The following is a 21,929-nucleotide window of genomic DNA, read 5'->3' on the forward strand; positions in this document are numbered from 1 at the left end:
TACTATGAGCCAAGCACTGTTCTGAGCGCTGGGGAGGTTACAAGGTGATCAGGTTGTCCCACCTGGGGCTCACAGTCTTTATCCCCATTTTATTAAGAATAATAATGATAATAATGGCATTTATTAAGCGCTGACTATGAAGCAGCGTGGCTCGGTGGAAAGAGCCCGGGCTTTGGAGTCAGACGTCATGGGTTCGAATCCCGGCTCCACCACAAGTCTGCTGTGTGACCTTGGGCAAGTCACTTAACTTCTCGGAGCCTCAGTTCCCTCATCTGTAAAAATGGGGATTAAGACTGTGAGCCCCACGTGGGACAACTTGATCACCTTGTATCCCCCCCAGCGCTTAGAACAGTGCTTTGCACATAGCAAGCGCTTAACAAATGCCATCATCGTTATTATTATTATTACTATGTGCCAAGCACTGTTCTAAGCACTGGGGAGGTTACAAGGTGATCAGGTTGTCCCACCTGGGGCTCACAGTCTTTATCCCCATTTTATTAATAATAATAATAATAATAATGGCATTTATTAAGCGCTTACTATGTGCCAAGCACTGGTTTAAGCACTGGGGAGGTTACAAGGTGATCCAGTTGTCCCACCTGGGGCTCACAGTCTTTATCCCCATTTTATTAAGAATAATAATAATAATGGCATTTATTAAGCACTTACTATGTGCCAAGCACTGGTTTAAGCACTGGGGAGGTTACAAGGTGATCCAGTTGTCCCACCTGGGGCTCACAGTCTTTATCCCCATTTTATTAAGAATAATAATAATAATAATGGCATTTATTAAGCGCTTACTATGTGCCAAGCACTGGTTTAAGCACTGGGGAGGTTACAAGGTGATCCAGTTGTCCCACCTGGGGCTCACAGTCTTTATCCCCATTTTATTAAGAATAAGAATAATAATAATAATGGCATTTATTAAGCGCTTACTATGTGCCAAGCACTGGTTTAAGCACTGGGGAGGTTACAAGGTGATCCAGTTGTCCCACCTGGGGCTCACAGTCTGTATCCCCATTTTATTAAGAATAATAATCATAATAATGGCATTTATTAAGCGCTTACTGTGTGCCAAGCACTGTTCTAAGCACTGGGGAGGTTACAAGGTGATCCAGTTGTCCCACCTGGGGCTCACAGTCTTTTTCCCCATTTTATTAAGAATAATAATAATAATGGCATTTATTAAGCGCTTACTATGTGCCAAGCACTGTTCTAAGCACTGGGGAGGTTATAAGGTGATCCAGTTGTCCCACCTGGGGCTCACAGTCTTTATCCCTATTTTATTATTATTATTAATAATAATAATAATGGCATTTATTAAATGCTTACTATGTGCAAAGCACTGTTCTAAGCTCTGGGGAGGTTACAAGGTGATCAGGTTGTCCCCCGTGGGGCTCACAGTCTTAATCCCCATTTTACAGATGAGATCACTGAGGCCCAGAGAAGTGAATTGAGTTGCCCAAAATCACACAGCTGACAAGTGGCGGAGCCGGAATTTGAACCCATGACCTCCGACTCCAAAGGCCAGGCTCTTGCCATGGAGCCAGGGTGCTCACTGGGGCCCAGTGAAGGGAAGTGACTTGCCCAAGGTCACACAGCTGACAAGCGACAAAGTCGGGATTAGAACCCATGACCTCTGACTCCCAAACCCGGGCTCTTTCCACTACGCCATGCTGCTTCACTAGGATTAAGGATTAAATGATGATGATGATGGTATTTTTTAAGCAGTTACTATGTGCAAAGCACTGTTCTAAGCGCTTTTAGACTGTGAGCCCACTGTTGGGTAGGGACTGTCTCTATATGTTGCCAACTTGTAATTCCCAAGCGCTTAGTACAGTGCTTTGCACAAGTAAGTGCTCAATAAATACGATTGATTGATTGATTGATTGGGGGGGCTACAAGGTGATCAGGTTGTCCCACGGGGGGCTCACAGTCTTACTCCCCATTTTACAGATGAGGGAACTGAGGCCCAGAGAAGTTAAGTGACTTGCCCAAAGTCAGCCGGCCGCTAAGTGGTGGAGTCAGGATTCGAACCCATGACCTCTGACTCTCAAGCCCGTGCTCTTTCCACTGAGCCACTCTGCTTCTCTAAATTAAATGAAGATTAATTGTGGATTAAGACTGTGAGCCCCATGCGAGGCAGGGACTGTGTCCAACCCGATTTGCTTGTATCCACCCCAGCGCTTAGTATAGTGCCTGACATGTAGTAAGCACTTAAATACCATCATCATTATTACTATTATTAATATAATTACTCAGCATTCGTTGAGAAGCAGCATGGCCTAGTGGCTAGAGCCTGGGCCTGGGAATCAGAAGGTCATGGGTTCTAATCCAGCCTCTGCCACTTGTCTACTGTGTGACCTTGGGTAAGTCATTTCACTTCTCTGTGCCTCAGTCGCATCATCTGTAAAGTGAGGATTAAGACTGTGAGCCCCATGTGGGACATTTATTTATTTATTTATTTATTTATTTATTTATTTTATTTGTACATATCTATTCTATTTATTTTATTTTGTTAGTATGTTTGGTTTTGTTCTCTGTCTCCCCCTTTTAGACTGTGAGCCCACTGTTGGGTAGGGACTGTCTCTATATGTTGCCAATTTGTACTTCCCAAGCGCTTAGTACAGTGCTCTGCACATAGTAAGCGCTCAATAAATACGATTGATGATGATGATGATGAAAGGGATTGGGTCAAATTTAGAGACTGTAAGCCAGTTGTGGGAAGGGATTGCCTCTCCTTATTGCTGAATTGTACTTTCCAAGCGCTTAGTACAGTGCTCTGCATGCAGTAAGCGCTCAATAAATGATTGAATGAACCTGATATGCTTGGATTTACCCCAGCGCTTAGTACAGTGCCTGGCACATAGTAAGCGCTTAAGTACCACAGTTATTATTATTATTGTCATTACTATTCATCCTCAGTGACCTCATCTGTAAAATGGGGATGAAGACCGTGAGCCCCACGTGGGACAAGCTGATCACCTTGTATCTACCCCAGAGCTTTAGAACAGTGCTTGGCACATAGTATGCGCTTAGCAAATAACCAGCATTATTATTAGAGAAGCAGTGTGGCTTAGTGGAAAGAGCCCGGGCTTGGGAGTCAGAGGTCATGGATTCTAATCCCGGCTCAGCCACTTGTCAGCTGTTTGACTCTGGGTAAGTCACTTAACCTCTCTGTGCCTCAGTTCCCTCATCTGTCAAATGGGGGTGAACACTGTGAGCCCCACGTGGGACAACCCAATTATCTTGTATCTCCCCCGGTGCTTAGAACAGTGCTTGGCACATAGTAAGCACTTAACAAACACTATTATTATTATTATTATTATTATTATTATTATTATTATTATTATTATTATTATTCTCTAGGCCTCTGTGACCTCCTCTGGAAAATGGGGATGAAGACTAAGAGCCCCACGTGGGACAACCAGATCACCTTGTATCTACCCCAGCGCTTAGAACCGTGCTTGGCACACAGTAAGCGCTTAGCAAATACCACCACCATTATTATTATTCTCTAGGCCTCAGTGACCTCCTCTGTAAAATGGGGATGAAGCCTGGGAGCCCCATGTGGGGCAACCTGATCACCTCATATCCACCCCAGTGCTTAGAACAGTGCTCGGCACATAGTAAGCGCTTAACAAATACCACTATTATTATTATTATTATTATTATTATTATTATTATTATTATTATTATTCTCTAAGCCTCAGTGACCTCCTCTGTAAAATGGGGATGAAGCCTGGGAGCCCCACGTGGGACAACCTGATCACTTTGTATCCACCCCAGCGCTTAGGACAGTGCTTGGCACATAGTAGGCGCTTAACAATTATTATTATTATTATTATTATTATTATTATTATTATTATTATTATTATTATTATTATCTAGGCCTCAGTGACCTCCTCTGTAAAATGGGGATGACGCCTGGGAGCCCCACGTGGGACAACCTGATCACCTTGTATCCACCCCAGCGCTTAGAACAGTGCTTGGCACATAGTAAGCCCTTAAAAAATACCGATATTATTATTATTATTATTATTATCCTCCCCCGCGTCCCCTGAAAGTGGTACGCTCCCCCCACCCCCCCGCGTTCAGTGAGAGCGGTCCTCTCCCCCCGCGTTCCCTGAAAGTGGTACGTTCTCCCGCGCCCTTTGAAAGTGATGCGCTCCCCCGTGTTCCGTGAACAATGGTACAGTCCGCTCCCCCCCCACCGCGTTCCCTGAAAGTGGTACGCTCCCCTGCCACTCTTGTAAGTGCTGCTGTCCCCCGTGTTCCGTGAATAATGGTACGGCCCGCTCCCCCGCGCCCCCTGCAGGTGGTACGTTCCCCCGGCCGTTGGCGAAGGGACCAGACGCCGCCAGGGGGCGTCACGTCCCCGCAATCAAACTTTCCCCCGCAATACAGCCCCTTTCTAATAATAATAATAATATAGTAATAATAATAATAATAATGACATTTATTAAGCACCTACTATGTGCAAAGCACTGTTCTTCTAGACTGTGGGCCCGCTGTTGGGTAGGGACCGTCTCTATATGTTGCCAACTTGGACTTCCCAAGCGCTTAGTACAGTGCTCTGCACACAGTAGGCGCTCAATAAATACGATTGAATGAATGAATGAATGTTCTAAGCGCTGGGGAGGTTACCCAGCTCCTCCACTTGTCAGCTGCGTGACTTTGGGCAAGTCACTTCACTTCTCTGGGCCTCAGTTCCCTCAGCTGGAAAATAGGGATGAAGACTGTGAGCCCCAGGTGGGGTAACCTGTTCACCCCGTAACCTCCCCTGCGGTTAGAACAGTGCTTTGCACATAGTAAGCGCTTAATATATGCTATTTTTTTAAAAAATAAAGTGATCAGGTTGTCCCACGGGGGGCTCACAATCTTCATCCCCATTTTACAGATGAGGGAACTGAGGCAAAGAGAAGTTAAGTAATAATAATAATGGCATTTATTAAGCACTTACTATGTGCAAAGCACTGTTCTAAGCACTGGGGAGGTTACAAGGTGATCAGGTTGTCCCACGGGGGGGCTCACAGTCTTCATCCCTATTTTACAGATGAGGGAACTGAGGCACAGAGAAGTTAAGTGACTTGCCTAAAGTCACACAGCTGACAATTGGTGGATTGGGGATTTGAACCCATGACCTCTGACTCCAAAGCCCGTGCTCTTTCCACTGAACCATGCTGCTTCTCTAGTAATAATGATGGTATTTGTTAAGCGCTTATTATGTGCCAAGCACATTTCTAAGCACTAAGGGGGGTACAAGGTAATCAGGTTGTCCCACGTGGAGCTCACAGTCTTCATCCCCATTTTGCAGATGAGGGAACTGAGGCCCAGAGAAGTGGAGTGACTTGCCCAAGGTCACACTGCAGAACAGTGGAATTAGAACCCGCGTCCTCTGACTCCCAAGCCCGGGCTCTTTCTACTAAGCCATGCTGCTTTTTGGTGCTGAGCTATGTGCCGGGGGCCGTCTCCTGTGCTATAGGCTCTGCTGGCTCATTGGAAAGAGCACGGGCTTTGGAGTCAGAGGTCATGGGTTCGAATCCCGGCTCCGCCTATTTTCAGCTGGGTGACCTTGGGCCAGTCACTTAACTTCTCTGGTAACTGACAGTTACCTCATCTGTAAAATGGGGATTAAGACTGTGAGCCCCAAGTGGGACAACCTGATCACCTTGTATCCTCCCCAGTGCTTAGAACAGTGCTTGGCACATAGTAAGCACTTAACAAATGCTATTATTATCCCCTTTTAGACTGTGAGCCCACTGTTGGGTAGGGGCTGTCTCTATGTTGCCAATTTGTACTTCCCAAGCGCTTAGTACAGTGCTCTGCACATAGTAAGTGCTCAATAAATACGATTGATGATTGATGATGATGATGATTCTGGCGGCACACAGAGACTAAGACTGAGAGACAGGCTGAGGTGGACAGTAAGGGAGACTATTTGTGAGACGGAGAGACATGGCTGTGAGGTAGAGGGACAGAGAGGGTAGTTGTGAGATGGAGAGACAGGGAGGTAGACGACTGTAAGATGGAGAGAGACAGGGAAGCTAGTTGTGAGGTGGAGAGACAGGGAGGAAGGCCGTGGGATGGAGAGATGGGGAAGTAGACTGTGAGATGGAGAGACAGGGAAGCTAGTTATGAAGTGGAGAGATGGAGGCAGCTGGGAGATGGAGAGACAAGGCGGAAGATGAGAGGTGGAGAGAGAGACAGGCAGGCAACAAGACAGAGGCAGGGAGATAGACTGTGAGGTGGGGAGACAGGGAAGCTAGTTGAGAAGGAGAGAGATAAGGAGGTAGACTGTGAGGTGGAGAGACGGGGAGGAAGGCCGGGAGGTGGAGAAACTGAGGAAGGCTGAGTGGTGTTCTCAATCTACACTCACTCCCTTGGTGACCTCATTCGCTCCCACGGCTTCAACTATCATCTCTACGCTGATGACACCCAGATCTCCATCTCTGCCCCTGCTCTCTCCCCCTCCCTCCAGGCTCGCATCTCCTCCTGCCTCGAGGACATCTCCATCTGGATGTCCGCCCGCCACCTAAAGCTCAACATGTCGAAGACTGAGCTCCTTGTCTTCCCTCCCAAACCTTGTCCTCTCCCTGACTTTCCCATCTCTGTTGACGGCACTACCATCCTTCCCGTCTCACAAGCCCGCAACCTTGGTGTCATCCTCGACTCCGCTCTCTCATTCACCCCTCACATCCAAGCCGTCGCCAAAACCTGCCGGTCTCAGCTCCGCAACATTGCCAAGATCCGCCCTTTCCTCTCCATCCAAACCGCTACCCTGCTAATTCAAGCTCTCATCCTATCCCGTCTGGACTACTGCACTAGCCTTCTCTCTGATCTCCCATCCTCGTGTCTCTCTCCACTTCAATCCATACTTCATGCTGCTGCCCGGATTATCTTTGTCCAGAAACGCTCTGGACATATCACTCCCCTCCTCAAAAACCTCCAATGGCTACCGATCAATCTGCGCATCAGGCAGAAACTCCTCACCCTGGGCTTCCAGGCTGTCCATCCCCTCGCCCCCTCCTACCTCACCTCCCTTCTCTCCTTCTACTACCCAGCCCGCACCCTCCGCTCCTCCACCACTAATCTCCTCACTGTACCTCACTCTCGCCTGTCCCGCCAACGACCCCCGGCCCACGTCATCCCCCGGGCCTGGAATGCCCTGCTCCCTCTGCCCCTCCGCCAAGCTCGCTCTCTTCCTCCCTTCAAGGCCCTGCTGAGAGCTCACCTCCTCCAGGAGGCCTTCCCAGACTGAGCCCCTTCTTTCCTCTCCCCCTCGTCCCCCTCTCCATCCCCCCATCTTACCTCCTTCCCTTCCCCACAGCACCTGTATATATGGTTGTACATATTTATTACTCTAGTTATTTATTTATTTATTTATTTTACTTGTACATTTCTATCCTACTTATTTTATTTTGTTGGTATGTTTGGTTCTGTTCTCTGTCTCCCCCTTTTAGACTGTGAGCCCACTGTTGGGTAGGGACTGTCTCTATGTGATGCCAATTTGTACTTCCCAAGCGCTTAGTACAGTGCTCTGCACATAGTAAGCGCTCAATAAATACAATTGATTGATTGGTGAAGAGACAGGGATGCTGGCCGTGAGGTGGGGAGACAGGGAGGGAGAGAGACAGAGGAGCGAGTTGTGAGGTGAGAGACAGGGAGGAAGGCCGTGAGGCGGAGAGACGGAGGCAGCTGTGAGGTGGAGAGACGGAGACAGCTGTGTGATGGAGAGACAAGGTGGGAGTCGTGAGGTGGAGAAACAGGCAGGCAGGCCATGAGACAGAGAGACAGGGAGGTGGACCGGGAGGTAGAGAGACAGGGAAATAGACTGTGAGCTGGAGAGACGGCGAAGCTAGTTGAGAAGGGGAGAGGTAGGGAAGTAGACTGTGAGGTGAAGAGACAGGGAAGCTAGTTGTGAAGGGGAAAGACCGGGAGGAAGGCCGTGAGGTGGAGAGACAGACACAGAGAAACAGAGGAGGGCATGGCCTAGTGGCTAGAGCCCGGGAGTCAGAAGGGCATGGGTTATAATAATAATAATAATAATAATAATAATAATAATTTTGGTATTTGTTAAGTGCTTATTATGTGCCAAGCACTGTTCTAAGCACTGGGGAGGATACAAGGTGATCCGGTTGTCCCATGTGGGGCTCACAATCGTAATCCCCATTTTAAAGATGAGGTAACTGAGGCCCAGAGAAGTGAAGTGACTTGCCCAAAGTCACACAGCTGACAAGCGGCGGAGCCGGGATTTGAACCCATGACCTCTGACTCCAAAGCCCGGGCTCTTTCCTCCCTGCTCCACCACTTGTCTGCTGTGTGATCTCGGGCAAGTCACTTCACTTCTCTGGGCCTCAGTTCCCTCATCTGTAAAATGAGGATTAAGACCGTGAGCCCCGGGGACTGTGTCCTACCTGATTTGTTTGTATCCACCCCTGCGCTTAGTACAGTGCTTGGCACACAAATACAATTGGCAATAAATATGATTGAATGAATCATCATCATCATCAATCGTATTTATTGAGCGCTTACTGTGTGCAGAGCACTGTACTAAGAGCTTGGGAAGTACGAATTGGCAACATATAGAGACATGGCACATAGTAAGCGCTTAACAAATACCACAATTAATATTATTAACCCAGATACCCACTTCTTTTCTGCAAAGTACCGAAGATGCTCCCCTCTGTCCCTCCAGGGTTTCCTGTGCTTCGCGCTCGTGTTCTGCACTCTGATCCAGGTGGCCTTCTGGAGACACATCAACCGCAGCCAGGTGAGCGTCTTTGTACTTCCCGAGCGCTCAGTACAGTGCTCTGCACTCAGTAAGCGCTCAATAAATACGATTGAATGAATAAATACCCTCCCAGGGCTGGGGGTCCCGGGGCTGGGGGCTACTCCACCCCAAAACTTCCACCTCAGGGAGTGCGAGAAATAATATTCAGGCTTATTTCTATCAACGTGCGTCTCCCTCTCTAGAGTGTAAGCTCCTTGCAGGCAGGAAACGTGGCTACCAACTCTGCGTTTTTGGCCTACTGGGTAGAGCCCGGGCCTGGGAATCAGAAGGTCATGGGTTCTAATCCCGCCTCTGCCACCCGTCTGCTATGTGACCTTGGGCAAGTCATTCCCAGGAGCAGCATGGCTCAGTGGATAGAGCCCGGGCTTTGGAGTCAGGGGCCGTGGGTTCAAATCCCGGCTCCACCACTTTTCAGCTGTGTGACTTTGAGCAAGTCACTTCACTTCTCTGGGCCTCAGTTCCCTCATCTGGAAAATGGGGATGACGACTGTAAACCCCTCGTGGGACAACCTGATTACCTTGTATCTATCCCAGCACTTAGAACAGTGCTTTGCACATAGTAAGCGCTTAACAAATACCAACATTATTATTCCACTTCTCTGTGCCTCAGTTACCTCAACTGTAAAATGGGGATGAACACTGCCAGGTGGGACAGAGACTGCATCCAATCTGATTATCTTGTATCCACCACAGCGCTTAGTGTAGTGCTTGGCATATAATAATAATAATGATTGTATCTGTCAAGCGCTTACTATGTGCAAAGCACTGTTCTAAGAGCTGGGATAGATACAAGGTAATCATGACATGAGAAGCAGCGTGGCTCAGTGGAAAGAGCCCGGGCTTTGGAGTCAGAGGTCATGAGTTCGAATCCCGACTCTGCCAATTGTCAGCTGTGTGACTTTGCGCAAGTCACTTCACTTCTCTGGGCCTCAGTTCCCTCATCTGTAAAATGGGGATGAAGACTGTGAGCGCCCTGTGGGACAACCTGATCACCTTGTAACCTCCCCAGCGCTTAGAACAGTGCTTGGCACATAGTAAGTGCTTACTTAGTAAGTGTTTGTACATATTTATTACTCTATTTATTTATTTATTTTATTTGTACATATCTATTCTATTTATTTTATTTCATTAGTATGTTTGGTTTTGTTCTCTGTCTCCCCCTTCTAGACTGTGAGCCCACTGTTGGGTAGGGACTGTCTCTATGTGTTGCCAGCTTGTACTTCCCAAGTGTTTAGTACAGTGCTCTGCACACAGTAAGCGCTCAATAAATACAATTGATTGATTGATTGATTAACAAATGCCATCATTATTATTAGTAGTAGTAGTAGTACAGTGCTCTGCACACAGTAAGCACTCAATAAATACAATTGATTGATTGATTGATTAACAAATGCCATCATTATTATTATTATTATTATTATTATTATTATTACAAGGTGATCAGGTTGTCCCACGTGGGGGTCACAGTCTTAATCCCCATTTTACAGATAATAATAATAATAATGGCATTTATTAAGCGCTTACTATGTGCAAAACACTGTTCTAAGCACTGGGGGATACAAGGTGATCAGGTTGTCCCATGTGGGTATCACAGTCTTAATCCCATTTTACAGATGAGGTAACTGAGGCACAGAGAAGTTAAGTGGCTTGCCCAAGGCCCCACAGCTGACAAGTGGCCGGGATTCGAACCCATGACCTCTGACTCCAAAGCCCGTGCTCTTTCCACTGAGCCACGTAGTTACCAGATGAGGTAACTGTAAGCGCTTAACAAAAACCACAATTATTATGATTATTATTACTCTCCTAAGTGCTTAGTACAATGCTCTGCACACAGTAAGCACTCAATGAATACCATTGATTGATTGATTGCTTTTTTTTTAGCATCTTTAAGTCCTTACTATGTGCCAGTCACTATATTAAGCACTAGGACAGATAGAAGATAATCAGGTCGGATGCAGTCCATGTCCCACATGGGGCTCATGATCTTAATCCCCATTTTCCAGATGAGGCAACTGAGGCCCAGAGAAGTGAAGTGACTTGCCCTAGGTCACACAGCAGACGAGTGGCGGAGCCAAGATTAGAGCCTAGGTCCTCCTCACTCCTAGGCCCAGGCTCTATCTACTACGCCACACTGCTTTGCATTTAATCAATCAGTCATTCGTATTTATTGAGCGCTTACTGTGTGCAGAGCACTGTACTAAGCGCTTGGGAAGTACAAGTTGGCAACATATAGAGACGGTCCCTACCCAACAGTGGGCTCACAGTCTAGAAACTCACTGGATGACAGTTTGGACCCCTTGGGGATTAATTATCCCTACTTGGGGTCTCCCCTCTACCCATGAACTCCCCATCCTTTCCCCCCTCCTCGGGTGTAGGTATGGCTTGATAAGAGCAAGATTTCTCAGAATCAATCAATCAATCGTATTAATAATAATAATAGTATTTGTTAAGCGCTTACTATATGCCAAGCACTGTTCAAAGCGCTGGGGGAGATACAAGGCAATCAGGTTGTCCCACATGGGGCTCAAAGTCTTAATCCCCATTTTCCAGATGAGGTAACTGAGGCACAGAGAAGTGAAGTGACTTGCCTTTATAGAGTACTTACTGCGTGCAGGGCACTGTACCAAGCGCTTGGAGGGAGTCTTGTTCATTCATTCATTCATTCAATCACATTTATTCATTCAGTCGTATTTATTGAGCGCCTGCTGTGTGCAGAGCACTGTACTAAGCGCTTGGGAAGTACAAGTCAGCAACATGCAGAGTGCTGTACTAAGCACTATGTTGCCGAATTGTACTTTCCAAGCGCTTAGTACAGTGCTCTGCAAACAGTGCTTTGCACATAGTAAGCGCTTAACAAATCCAGCGCTTTAGAACAGTGCTTTGCACATAGTAAGCGCTTAATAAATGCCATTATTAAATATCATTATTATTATTATAAATATGATTGAATGAAATGAACGAAAGAACAATACAACAATAAACAAGGACGTTCCCTGCCCACAAGGAGCTTTTAGACTGTGAGCCCACTGTTGGGCAGGGACTGTCTCTAGATGTTGCCAATTTGTACTTCCCAAGCGCTTAGTACAGTGCTCTGCACACAGTAAGCGCTCAATAAATACTATTGATGATGAAGGAGCTCACAGTCTAGAGGCGGGGTAAGGGGGGGAGGCAGACATCCATACAAAGAAATGTAAAATGACAGATCACGGACACAAGTGCTGTGGGGATGGACATTGTCATGCTGTTGAGTCGTCTCCGACCTGTAACAATTCCATGGCCACATAATAATAATAATAATGATAATAATAATAATGATGATGATGATGGCATTTGTTAAACACTTACTATGTGCCAAGCACTGTTCTAAGCGCTGGGGTAGATATGACCAAATGGGGTTGGACACAGTCCCCATCCCACGTGGGGCCTACGGTCTCAATCCCCATTTTAGAGATAATAATGATAGCATTTATTAAGCGCTTACTATGTGCAAAGCACTGTTCTAAGCGCTGGGGAGGTTACAGGGTGATCAGGTTGTCCCACGGGGGGCTCCCAGTCTTCATCCCCATTTTCCAGATGAGGGAACTGAGGCCCAGAGAAGTGAAGTGACTTGCCCAAAGTCACACAGCCGACAAGTGGGGGAGCTGGGATTTGAACCCATGACCTTTTGACTCCCAGGCCTGGGCTCTAGCCACTGAATGATCGTGGCAAAGAACTTGGAAGAGCATGATACAACAATATATATAATATATAATTATAATATATTATACATTTTATATTATATTATATTATATATGATAACATAATTACAAAATATATGATATATGAATAATATGTATTTATATATATAAATATATATGTTGCCAACTTGTACTTCCCAAGCACTTAGTCCAGTGCTCTGCACACAGTAAGCTCTCAATAAATACAATTGAATGAATGAATGAATGAATAACCAAGACATTCCCTGCCCGTAACGAGCTTACAGTCTAGAGGATAACCTTGACCCCTCAAAGATGCTTTTTTTTAAATGGCATTTATTAAGCACTTACTATGTGTATATATATACCTGCATACCTGTGTATATATATATATATATATACCTGTATATATGTATATATGGTTCTACATATTTATTACTCTATTTATTTATTTATTTTACTTGTACATATCTATCCTATTTATTTTATTTTGTTAGTATGTTTGGTTTTGTTCTCTGTCTCCCCCTTTTAGACTGTGAGCCCACCGTTGGGTAGGGACTGTCTCTATATGTTGCCAATTTGTACTTCCCAAGCGCTTAGTACAGTGCTCTGCACGTAGTAAGCGCTCAATAAATACGATTGATGATGACGATGATGATGTGCAAAGCACCTTTCTAAGCGCTGGGGAGGTTACAAGGTGATCAGGTTGTCCCACTGGGGGCTCACAGTCTTCATCCCCATTTTACAAATGAGGTAACTGAGGCCCAGAGAAGTGAAATGACTTGACCAAAGTCACCCAGCTGACACTTGGCGGAGCCGGGATTAGAACCCACGACCTCTGACTCCAAAGCCCGGGCTCTTTTCCACTCCTCCTTCTCCTCCAACCCCGGCCCCTCACGACCCTTTCTGGTCCACCGTGAACCCGGGGGTCTGAGTTGCTCGTTGTCTCTCTCTCCATCTCCCCATCTGTTTCTGTCTCTGTGTCCATCAGTCTCTGTTAGAGAAGCAGCGTGGCTCAATCAATCAATCAATCGTATTTATTGAGCGCCTACTATGTGCAGAGCACTGGACTAAGCGCTTGGGAAGTACAAGTCGGCAACACATAGAGACAGTCCCTACCCAACAGCGGGCTCACAGTCTAGAAGGGGGAGACAAGAGAACAAAACCAAACATACTAACAAAATAAAATAAATAGAATAGATATGTACAAGTAAAATAAATAAATAAATAGAGTAATAAATATGTACAAACATATACACAGGTGAAAAGGATTAAGGCCCCACAGAGATTTGAACTCGGATCACTGGATTCAGAGCCCAGAGTGCTAACCATTACACCATGGGGCCCTTACTCCCTTCACTTTACTTGTGAAGTCACTTCACTTCTCTGTGCCTCAGTTACCTCATCTGTAAGATGGGGATTAAGACTGTGAACACCCTATGGGACAACCTGATCACCTTGTAACCTCCCCAGCGCTTAGAACGGTGCTTTGCACATAGTAAGCGCTTAATAAATGCCATTATTATTATTATTATTATTATTTTCTGTCTCTCCACCTCTGTAGTTCTCTGTCTCTGTGTGTCCACTCTGCATTTCTCTCTGCGTTTGTGCGGATTTATTACTCTATTTATTTTATTTGTAAATATTTATTCTATTTATTTTATTTTGTGAATATGGTTTGTTCTCTGTCTCCCCCTTCTAGACTGTGAGCCCACTGTTGGGTAGGGACTGTCTCTAGATGTTGCCAACTTGTACTTCCCCAGTGCTTAGTACAGTGCTCTGCACACAGTAGGCACTCAATAAATACGATTGATTGATTGATTGCTTTGCGCATAGTAAGTGCTTAATAAATGCCATCATTATTATTATTTATTTGTAAATAATAATAATAATAATAAATAACATATTTATCATTATTAAATGGCAGTGCCAGGATTAGAATAATAATAATGCTGGCATTTATTAAGCGCTTACTATGTGCCAAGCACTGTTCTAACCGCTGGGGAGGTTACAAGGTGATCAGGTTGTCCCACATGGGGCTGACGGTCTTCATCCCCATTTAACAGATGAGGGAACTGAGGCCCAGAGAAGTGAAGCGACTTGCCCAAAATCACCCAGCTGACAAATGGCAGAGTCGGGATTTGAACCCATGACCTCTGACTCCCAAGCCCGGGCTCTTTCCACTGAGCCATGCTGCTTCTCGCTGTAAGATGGGGATGAAGACTGTGAGCCCCACGTGGGACAACCTGATCACCTGGTATCTACCTCAGTGCTTAGAACAGTGCTTGGCACATAGTAAGGGCTTAACAATTATTATTATTATTATTAGCAGCGTGGCTCAGTGGAAAGAGCCCGGGCTTGGGAGTCAGAGGTCATGGGTTCAAATCCCTACTCTGCCAGTTGTCAGCTGGGTGACTTTGGGCAAGTCACTTCACTTCTCTGGGCCTCAGTTCCCTCATCTGTAAAATGGGGATGAAGACTGTGAGCCCCAAGTGGGGCAACCTGATCACCTTGTAACCTCTCCAGCGCTTAGAACAGTGCTTTGCACATAGTAAGCGCTCAACAAATGCTATTACTAATAATAATAATTATTATTATTATTAATTATTATTATTATTGTCTTCCGCGCCCCCTGCTGGCCGCCCGACGAATCCCGAGAGACGAGGGGCGGGCCTAAGGAAAGGGGGCGGGGCCATACGCCTCACTTCCGGGGGGAGCATCCCGGCAATTCCACAGGGTGGCCAGGAGGGGGCGCGGGCAGGAGCCTCACTTCCGGGGGGGCAGCCCTGCAATTCCATAGGGTGGCCAGAAGGGGGTGCGGGCGGGAGCCTTACTTCCGGGGGAAGCAGCCCGGCAATTCCAGAGGGGGGCCAGAAGGGGGCGCGGCGGACCCGGGGGGCGGCCACCGGGAGAGGCCCTAATAATAATAATAATAATAATAATAATAATAATAATAATAATAGTGGTATTTGTTAAGCGCTTACTATGTGCCAAGCACTGTTCTAAGCGCTGGGGTGGATACAAGGGAATCACGTTGTCCCACGTGGGGCTCACGGTCTAAATCCCCATTTTATGGATGAGCCAACTGAGGCCTGGGCTCATGTGAGCCCCATGGAGGGACAATGTGGTTAGCCTGTATAATAATAATAATGGCATTTATAGGTGCTTACTATGTGCAAAGCACTGTTCTGAACTCTGGGAATGTTACAAGGTGATCAAGTTGTCGCACAGGGGGCTCACAGTCTTAATCCCCATTTTACAGATGAGGTGACTGAGGCCCAGAGAACTGACTTGCCCAAAGTCACACAGCTGACAATTGGCGGAGTGGGGATTGGAACCCATGACCTCTGACTCCAAAGCCTGGGCTCTTTCCACTGAGCCACGCTGCTTCTCTTGTATCTACCCCAGCGCTTAGAGCAGTGCTTGGCACATAGTAAGCGCTTAACAAATGCCAAAAAGAAAAAGAAATAAGCCTTTAATAAATACTATTGCTACTATCTGAATTTAGGTTAATGTTTGTCTCCCCAACTAGACTTTAAGCCCCTTGAGGGCAGGAGCTGCCTATCAAGTCTTTTGTATTGTACTCTCCCAAGCGCTTAGCACAGTGCAATGCACACAGTAAGCACTCAATAAATACGATTGATTGGTTGATTAAACAGTAAATACCAGAGGCCTGGTCCCCTATTGTCACCTCCCTTCAAATAGGATGGGGAGAAACAGCATGGCCTGGTGGAGAGGGCATGGGTAACTGGGAGTCAGAAGGACCTGGGTTCTAATCCCGGCTCTGCCACGTGTCAGCTGTGTGACCTTGGGCAAGTCACTTCACTTCCCCGGGCCTCAGTTCCCTCATCTGTAAAATGGGGATGAAGACCGTGAGCCCCATGTGGGACAGGGACTGTATTCAACCCGATTAGCTTGTGTGTACCCCAGCGTTTAGTACAGTGTCTTTTTCCTTGTTTTGATGTCTGTCTTCCCCCTTCTAGACTGTGAGCCCGTTGTGGGTGGGGATTGTCTCTCTTTGTTGCCGAATTGGAATTTCCAAGCGCTTAGTCCAGTGCTCTGCACACAGTAAGCGCTCAATAAATACGATTGAATGAATGAATGGCACATAGTAAGTACTTAACAAATACTGTTATTATTATGAGAAGCAGCGTGGCTCAGTGGAAAGAGCCCGGCCTTTGGAGTTAGAGGTCATGGGTTCAAATCCCGGCTCCGCCAACTGTCAGCTGTGTGACCTTGGGCAAGTCATTTCACTTTTCTGCGCCTCCGTTACCTCATCTGTAAAAAATGGGGATGAAGACTGTGAGCCCTCCATGGGACAACCTGATCACCTTGTAACCTCCCCAGCGCTTAGAACAGTGCTTTGCACGTAGTAAGCGCTTAATAAATACTATCATTATTATTATTTATTATTATAATAAATAATAGCAGCGAATAGAGAAGCAGCGTGGCTCAGTGGAAAGAGCCCGGGCTTTGGAGTCAGAGGTCATGGGTTCGAATCCCGGCTCCACCACATGTCTGCTGTGTGACCTTAGGCAAGTCACTTAACTTCTCTGAGCCTCAGTTCCCTCATCTGTAAAATGGGGATTAAGACTGTGAGCCCCACATGGGACAACTTAATCACCTTGTATCCCCCCCAGCGCTGAGAACAGTGCTTTGCACATAGTAAGCGCTTAACAAATGCCATCATCATCATTATTATGAGACCTTGGAGTAGGAGAGTCAGGGGGTCCAGACTGGAGAAGGGAAGGCCTGGGATGGGGAGGGGGGCGGTGCTTAGCTGTCTTCACATCTGGAAAGAGCCCGGGCTTTGGAGTCAGAGGTCATGGGTTCAAATCTTGGCTCTGCCAATTGTCAGCTGTGTGACTTTGGGCAAGCCACTTCACTTCTCTGGGCCTCAGTTCCCTCATCTGTAAAATGGGGATGAAGACTGTGAGCTCCCCGTGGGACAACCTGATCACCTTGTAACCTCCCCAGCGCTTAGAACAGTGCTTTGCACATAGTAAGCACTTAATAAATGCCATTATTATTATTATTATCTCGGCGCTGGACAATAATAATAATAATAATTGTAGTGGCATTTGTTCAGTAACTACTATGTGCCAGACACTGTACTAAGCACTGGGATGGATACGACCAAATGGGGTTGGACACAGTCCCCGTCCCCCGTGGGGCTCTCAGTCTCAATCCCCATTTTACAGAGGAGGGAACTGAGGCCCAGAGGAGTGAAGTGACTTGCCCAAGGTCACCCAGCAGACAAGTGGCGGAGCCGGGATTAGAACCCATGACCTTCTGGCTCTCAGGCCCGGGCTCTAGCCACTATACCGTGCTGCTTCTAGACCGTGAGCCCGTTGTTGGGTAGGGACCGTCTCTATATGTTGCCGACTTGTGCTTCCCAAGCGCTCAGTACAGTGCTCTGCACACAGTAAGCGCTCAATAAATACGATTGAATGAATGAATGCTTCTGATTTGGGGGAGATTTTTGCCCCCTGATCCCCCCTCTGATCCCTGGGTGAGGGCGGGGGCGGGCCAGGGGATGATGAGGATGGGGTCATCCGGAGGTCGTGCCAGGGGCCTCCCCCAGCTCTGATAATAATAATAATAATAATAATAATAATAATGGCATTTATTAAGTGCTTACTATGTGCAAAGCACTGTTCTAAGCGCTGGGGAGGTTACAAGGTGATCAGGTTGTCCCACGTGGGGCTCACGGTCTCAATCCCCATTTTACAGATGAGGTAACTGAGGCCCAGAGAAGTGAAGTGACTTGCCCCAAGTCACCCAGCTGACAATCGGTGGAGCCGGGGTTTGAACCCATGACCTCCGACTCCAAAGCCCGGGCTCTTCTCCACCGAGCCGCGCTGCTTCTGACGGGCCGGGCCGGGTGTGTGTCCCCGCAGGTGGAGGACGCTGTGCTGGACGCCTACGACCTGGTGTATGAGATGGCGATGAGGAACAGTTCCGGCGGGCTGCGGCAGTTGGAGGCCATCCACGACACGGTGGGCCGGGGCAACGGTGGCAGGGGCCTGGCCCGAATGACCTCTGCAGGAGTCAAGGACGGGGGGCGGGAGGGTCACGGGTTCTAATCCCGGCTCCGTCACTTAATAATGATGGCATTTGTTAAGCGCTTACTATGTGCAGAGCACTGTTCCAAGCGCTGGGGGTGGATACAAGGTGATCAAGTTGTCCCACGTGGGGCTCACAGTCTTAATCCCCATTTTACAGATGAGGGAACTGAGGCCCAGAGAAGTGAAGTGGCTTGCCCAAAGTCACCCAGCTGACAATTGGCTGAGCCAAGATTTGAACCCATGACCTCTGACTCCAAAGCCCGGGCTCTTTCCAGATGTGAAGACAGCTAAGCACCGCCCCCCATCCCAGGCCTTCCCTTCTCCAGTCTGGACCCCCTGACTCTCCTACTCCTACTTGTCAGCTGTGTGACTTTGGGCAAGTCACTTCACTTCTCTGGGCCCCAGTGACCTCATCTGGAAAACCGGGATGAAGACTGTGAGCCCCCCGTGGGACAAACTGATCACCTTGTAACCTCCCCAGCGCTTAGAACATCATCATCATCATCATCAATCGTATTTATTGAGCGCTTACTCTGTGCAGAGCACTGGACTAAGCGCTTGGGAAGTACAAATTGGCAACACATAGAGACAGTCCCTACCCAACAGTGGGCTCACAGTCTAAAAGGGGGAGACAGAGAACAAAACCAAACATACCAACAAAATAAAATAAATAAGATAGATATGTACAAGTAAAATAAATAAATAAATAAATAAATAGAGTAATAAATATGTACAACCATATATACATATATATACATATACATATACATACATATACATATATACATATATATACATATATAGAACAGTGCTTTGCACATAGTAAGCGCTTAATAAATGCCATCATCATTATTATTATTCTCTGGGTCTCAGTGACCTCATCTGCAAAATGGGGATGAAGACTGTGAGCCCCCCGTGGGACAACCTGATCACCTTGTAACCTCCCCAGCGCTTAGAACAGTGCTTTGCACATAGTAAGCGCTTAATAAATGCTATCATTATTATCTCCTCGCCCCCCTCTCCATCCCCCCCATCTTACCTCCTTCCCTTCCCCACAGGACCTGTATATATGTATATATGTTTGTACATATTTATTACTCTATTTATTTATTTATTTTACTTGCACATATCTATTCTATTTATTTTATTTTGTTAATATGTTTGGTTTTGTTGTCTGTCTCCCCCTTTTAGACTGTGAGCCCACTGTTGGGTAGGGACCGTCTCTATATGTTGCCAACTTGGACTTCCCAAGCGCTTAGGACAGTGCTCTGCACACAGTAAGCGCTCAATAAATACAGTTGATTGACTGATGGATTGATTGATCAAGCTAAGCACTGGGGTAGATAAAAGTTACTCAGATCGGACACAGCCCTCGTCCCGTGGGGGGCTCACAGTCTTAGTCCCCATTTTCTCAGTGAGGAAACTGAGGCCCAGAGAAGTGAAGTGACTTGCCCAAGTTCACCCAACAGACAAATGGCAGAACCGGGTTTAGAATTCAGGTCCTTCTGACTCCCAGGACTGGGCTCAGTAACAATAAATAATACGCATTGACCAAATACCACTATTATTATTATTCTAATGAGGGCATTTATTAAGCGCTTACTATGTGCCGACCACTGTTCATTCATTCAATCGTATTTATTGAGTGCTTACTGTGTGCAGAGCGCTGGACTGAGTGCCAATTGTCAGCTGTGTGACTTTGGGCATGTTACTGAACTTTTTTGTGCCTCAGTTCCCTCATCTGTAAAATGGGGATTAAGACTGTGAGCCCCACGAGGGACAACCCGATCACCTTGTATCCCTCCCCAGCGCTTAGAACAGTGCTTTGCACATAGTAAGCGCTTAACAAATACCATCATTATTATTGGACTGTTCTAAGCACTGGGTTAGATACAAGGTGATCAGGTTGTTCCCCCGTGGGGCTCCCAGTCTTCATCCCCATTTTCCAGATGAGGTCACTGAGGCCCAGAGAAGTGAAGTGACTTGCCTAAAGTCACACAGCTGACAAGCGGCGGAGGCGGGATTAGAACCCACGACCTCTGATTCCCAAGCCCGGTGGATGTGTGGAGGGAGGGCATTCCTACTATTACTACTGTTAATCACTTACTATCTGCTTAGTACAAAGCTCTGCACATAGTAAGCGCTCAATAAATACGATTGATGATGCTGGGGTAGATGCAGGATAACCAGGTCCCACATGGGGCTTACAGTCTAACTAGGAGGAAAGAAAAGATGTTGAAACCCCATTTTGCAGATGAGAGAACTGAGGCACAGAGAAGTTAAGTGAATGGCCCAAAGTCACACAGTAGCTCTCTTCCCCCCTTCAAGGCCCTACTGAGAGCTCACCTCCTCCAGGAGGCCTTCCCACACTGAGCCCCTTCCTTCCTCTCCCCCTCGCCCCCCTCCATCCCCCCTTCTTACCTCCTTCCCTTCCCCACAGCACCTGTATAGATGTATATATGTTTGTACATATTTATTACTCTATTTATTTATTTATTTTATTTGTACATATCTATTCTATTTATTTTGTTAGTATGTTTGGTTTTGTTCTCTGTCTCCCCCTTTTAGACTGTGAGCCCACTGTTGGGTAGGGACTGTCTCTAGATGTTGCCCATTTGTACTTCCCAAGCGCTTAGTCCAGTGCTCTGCACATAGTAAGCGCTCAATAAATACGATTGATGATGATGATGGCAGAGCCGGGATCAGAATCCACTAAGCCACGCTGCTTCCCTGTGGTCCCCACCCGCAGTATCTGTGCTGCGGGAAGAATTCGCCCTTCGGTCGCCCTGGGAACCGGGAGAGGGAATTGTGCCCGGGGGCAGGAGGAGGACCACGGAGACCACCAGGAGGACCACCAGGAGGAGGAGGAGAAACTCGGAAGGTAAGCAATCAATCCATCTATCAACCCACTGTGTTTCTTGAGCGCCGGCTGGACGGTCTCAGCAGGGCGCACGTACGTGCCCACAGACTCACCCTCAGACACAGTCAGTCATTCCTTCATTCAATCGTATTTATTGAGCGCTTACCGTGTGCAGAGCACTGTACTAAGCGCTTGGGAAGTCCAAGTGGGCAACATATAGATACCTGTATATATGTTTGTACATATTTATTACTCTATTTATTTTACTTGTACATATCTATTCTATTTATTTTATTTTGTTAGTATGTTTGGTTTGTTCTCTGTCTCCCCTTTTTAGACTGTGAGCCCACTGTTGGGTTGGGACTGTCTCTATATGCTGCCAATTTGTACTTCCCAAGCGCTTAGTACAGTGCTCTGCACATAGTAAGCGCTCAATAAATACGATTGATGATGATGATGATTCATTACTCTATTTATTTATTTATTTTACTTGTACATATCTTTTCTATTTA

General features: G+C 46.8%; 1 protein-coding gene and 1 non-coding gene across 2 annotated transcripts in view; one reads left to right on the plus strand and one right to left on the minus strand.

Moving 5' to 3' along the window:
- Nucleotides 1-21,929, plus strand: part of TSPAN32 (tetraspanin 32) — a 40,610-nt gene that overhangs the window by 12,672 nt on the left and 6,009 nt on the right. The window contains exons 4-6 of the mRNA XM_038764021.1: nucleotides 8,699-8,773; nucleotides 18,390-18,488; nucleotides 21,307-21,438. Coding sequence (XP_038619949.1) covers nucleotides 8,699-8,773; nucleotides 18,390-18,488; nucleotides 21,307-21,438 — 306 coding nt within the window. The remainder of the gene's footprint in view (nucleotides 1-8,698; nucleotides 8,774-18,389; nucleotides 18,489-21,306; nucleotides 21,439-21,929) is intronic.
- On the minus strand, nucleotides 13,764-13,835 carry TRNAQ-CUG. The gene has a single exon. It is a non-coding gene; the product is annotated as a tRNA-Gln (tRNA).

The sequence above is a fragment of the Tachyglossus aculeatus genome, chromosome 22 (assembly GCF_015852505.1).
Source record: "Tachyglossus aculeatus isolate mTacAcu1 chromosome 22, mTacAcu1.pri, whole genome shotgun sequence".
Lineage (NCBI taxonomy): Eukaryota > Metazoa > Chordata > Mammalia > Monotremata > Tachyglossidae > Tachyglossus > Tachyglossus aculeatus.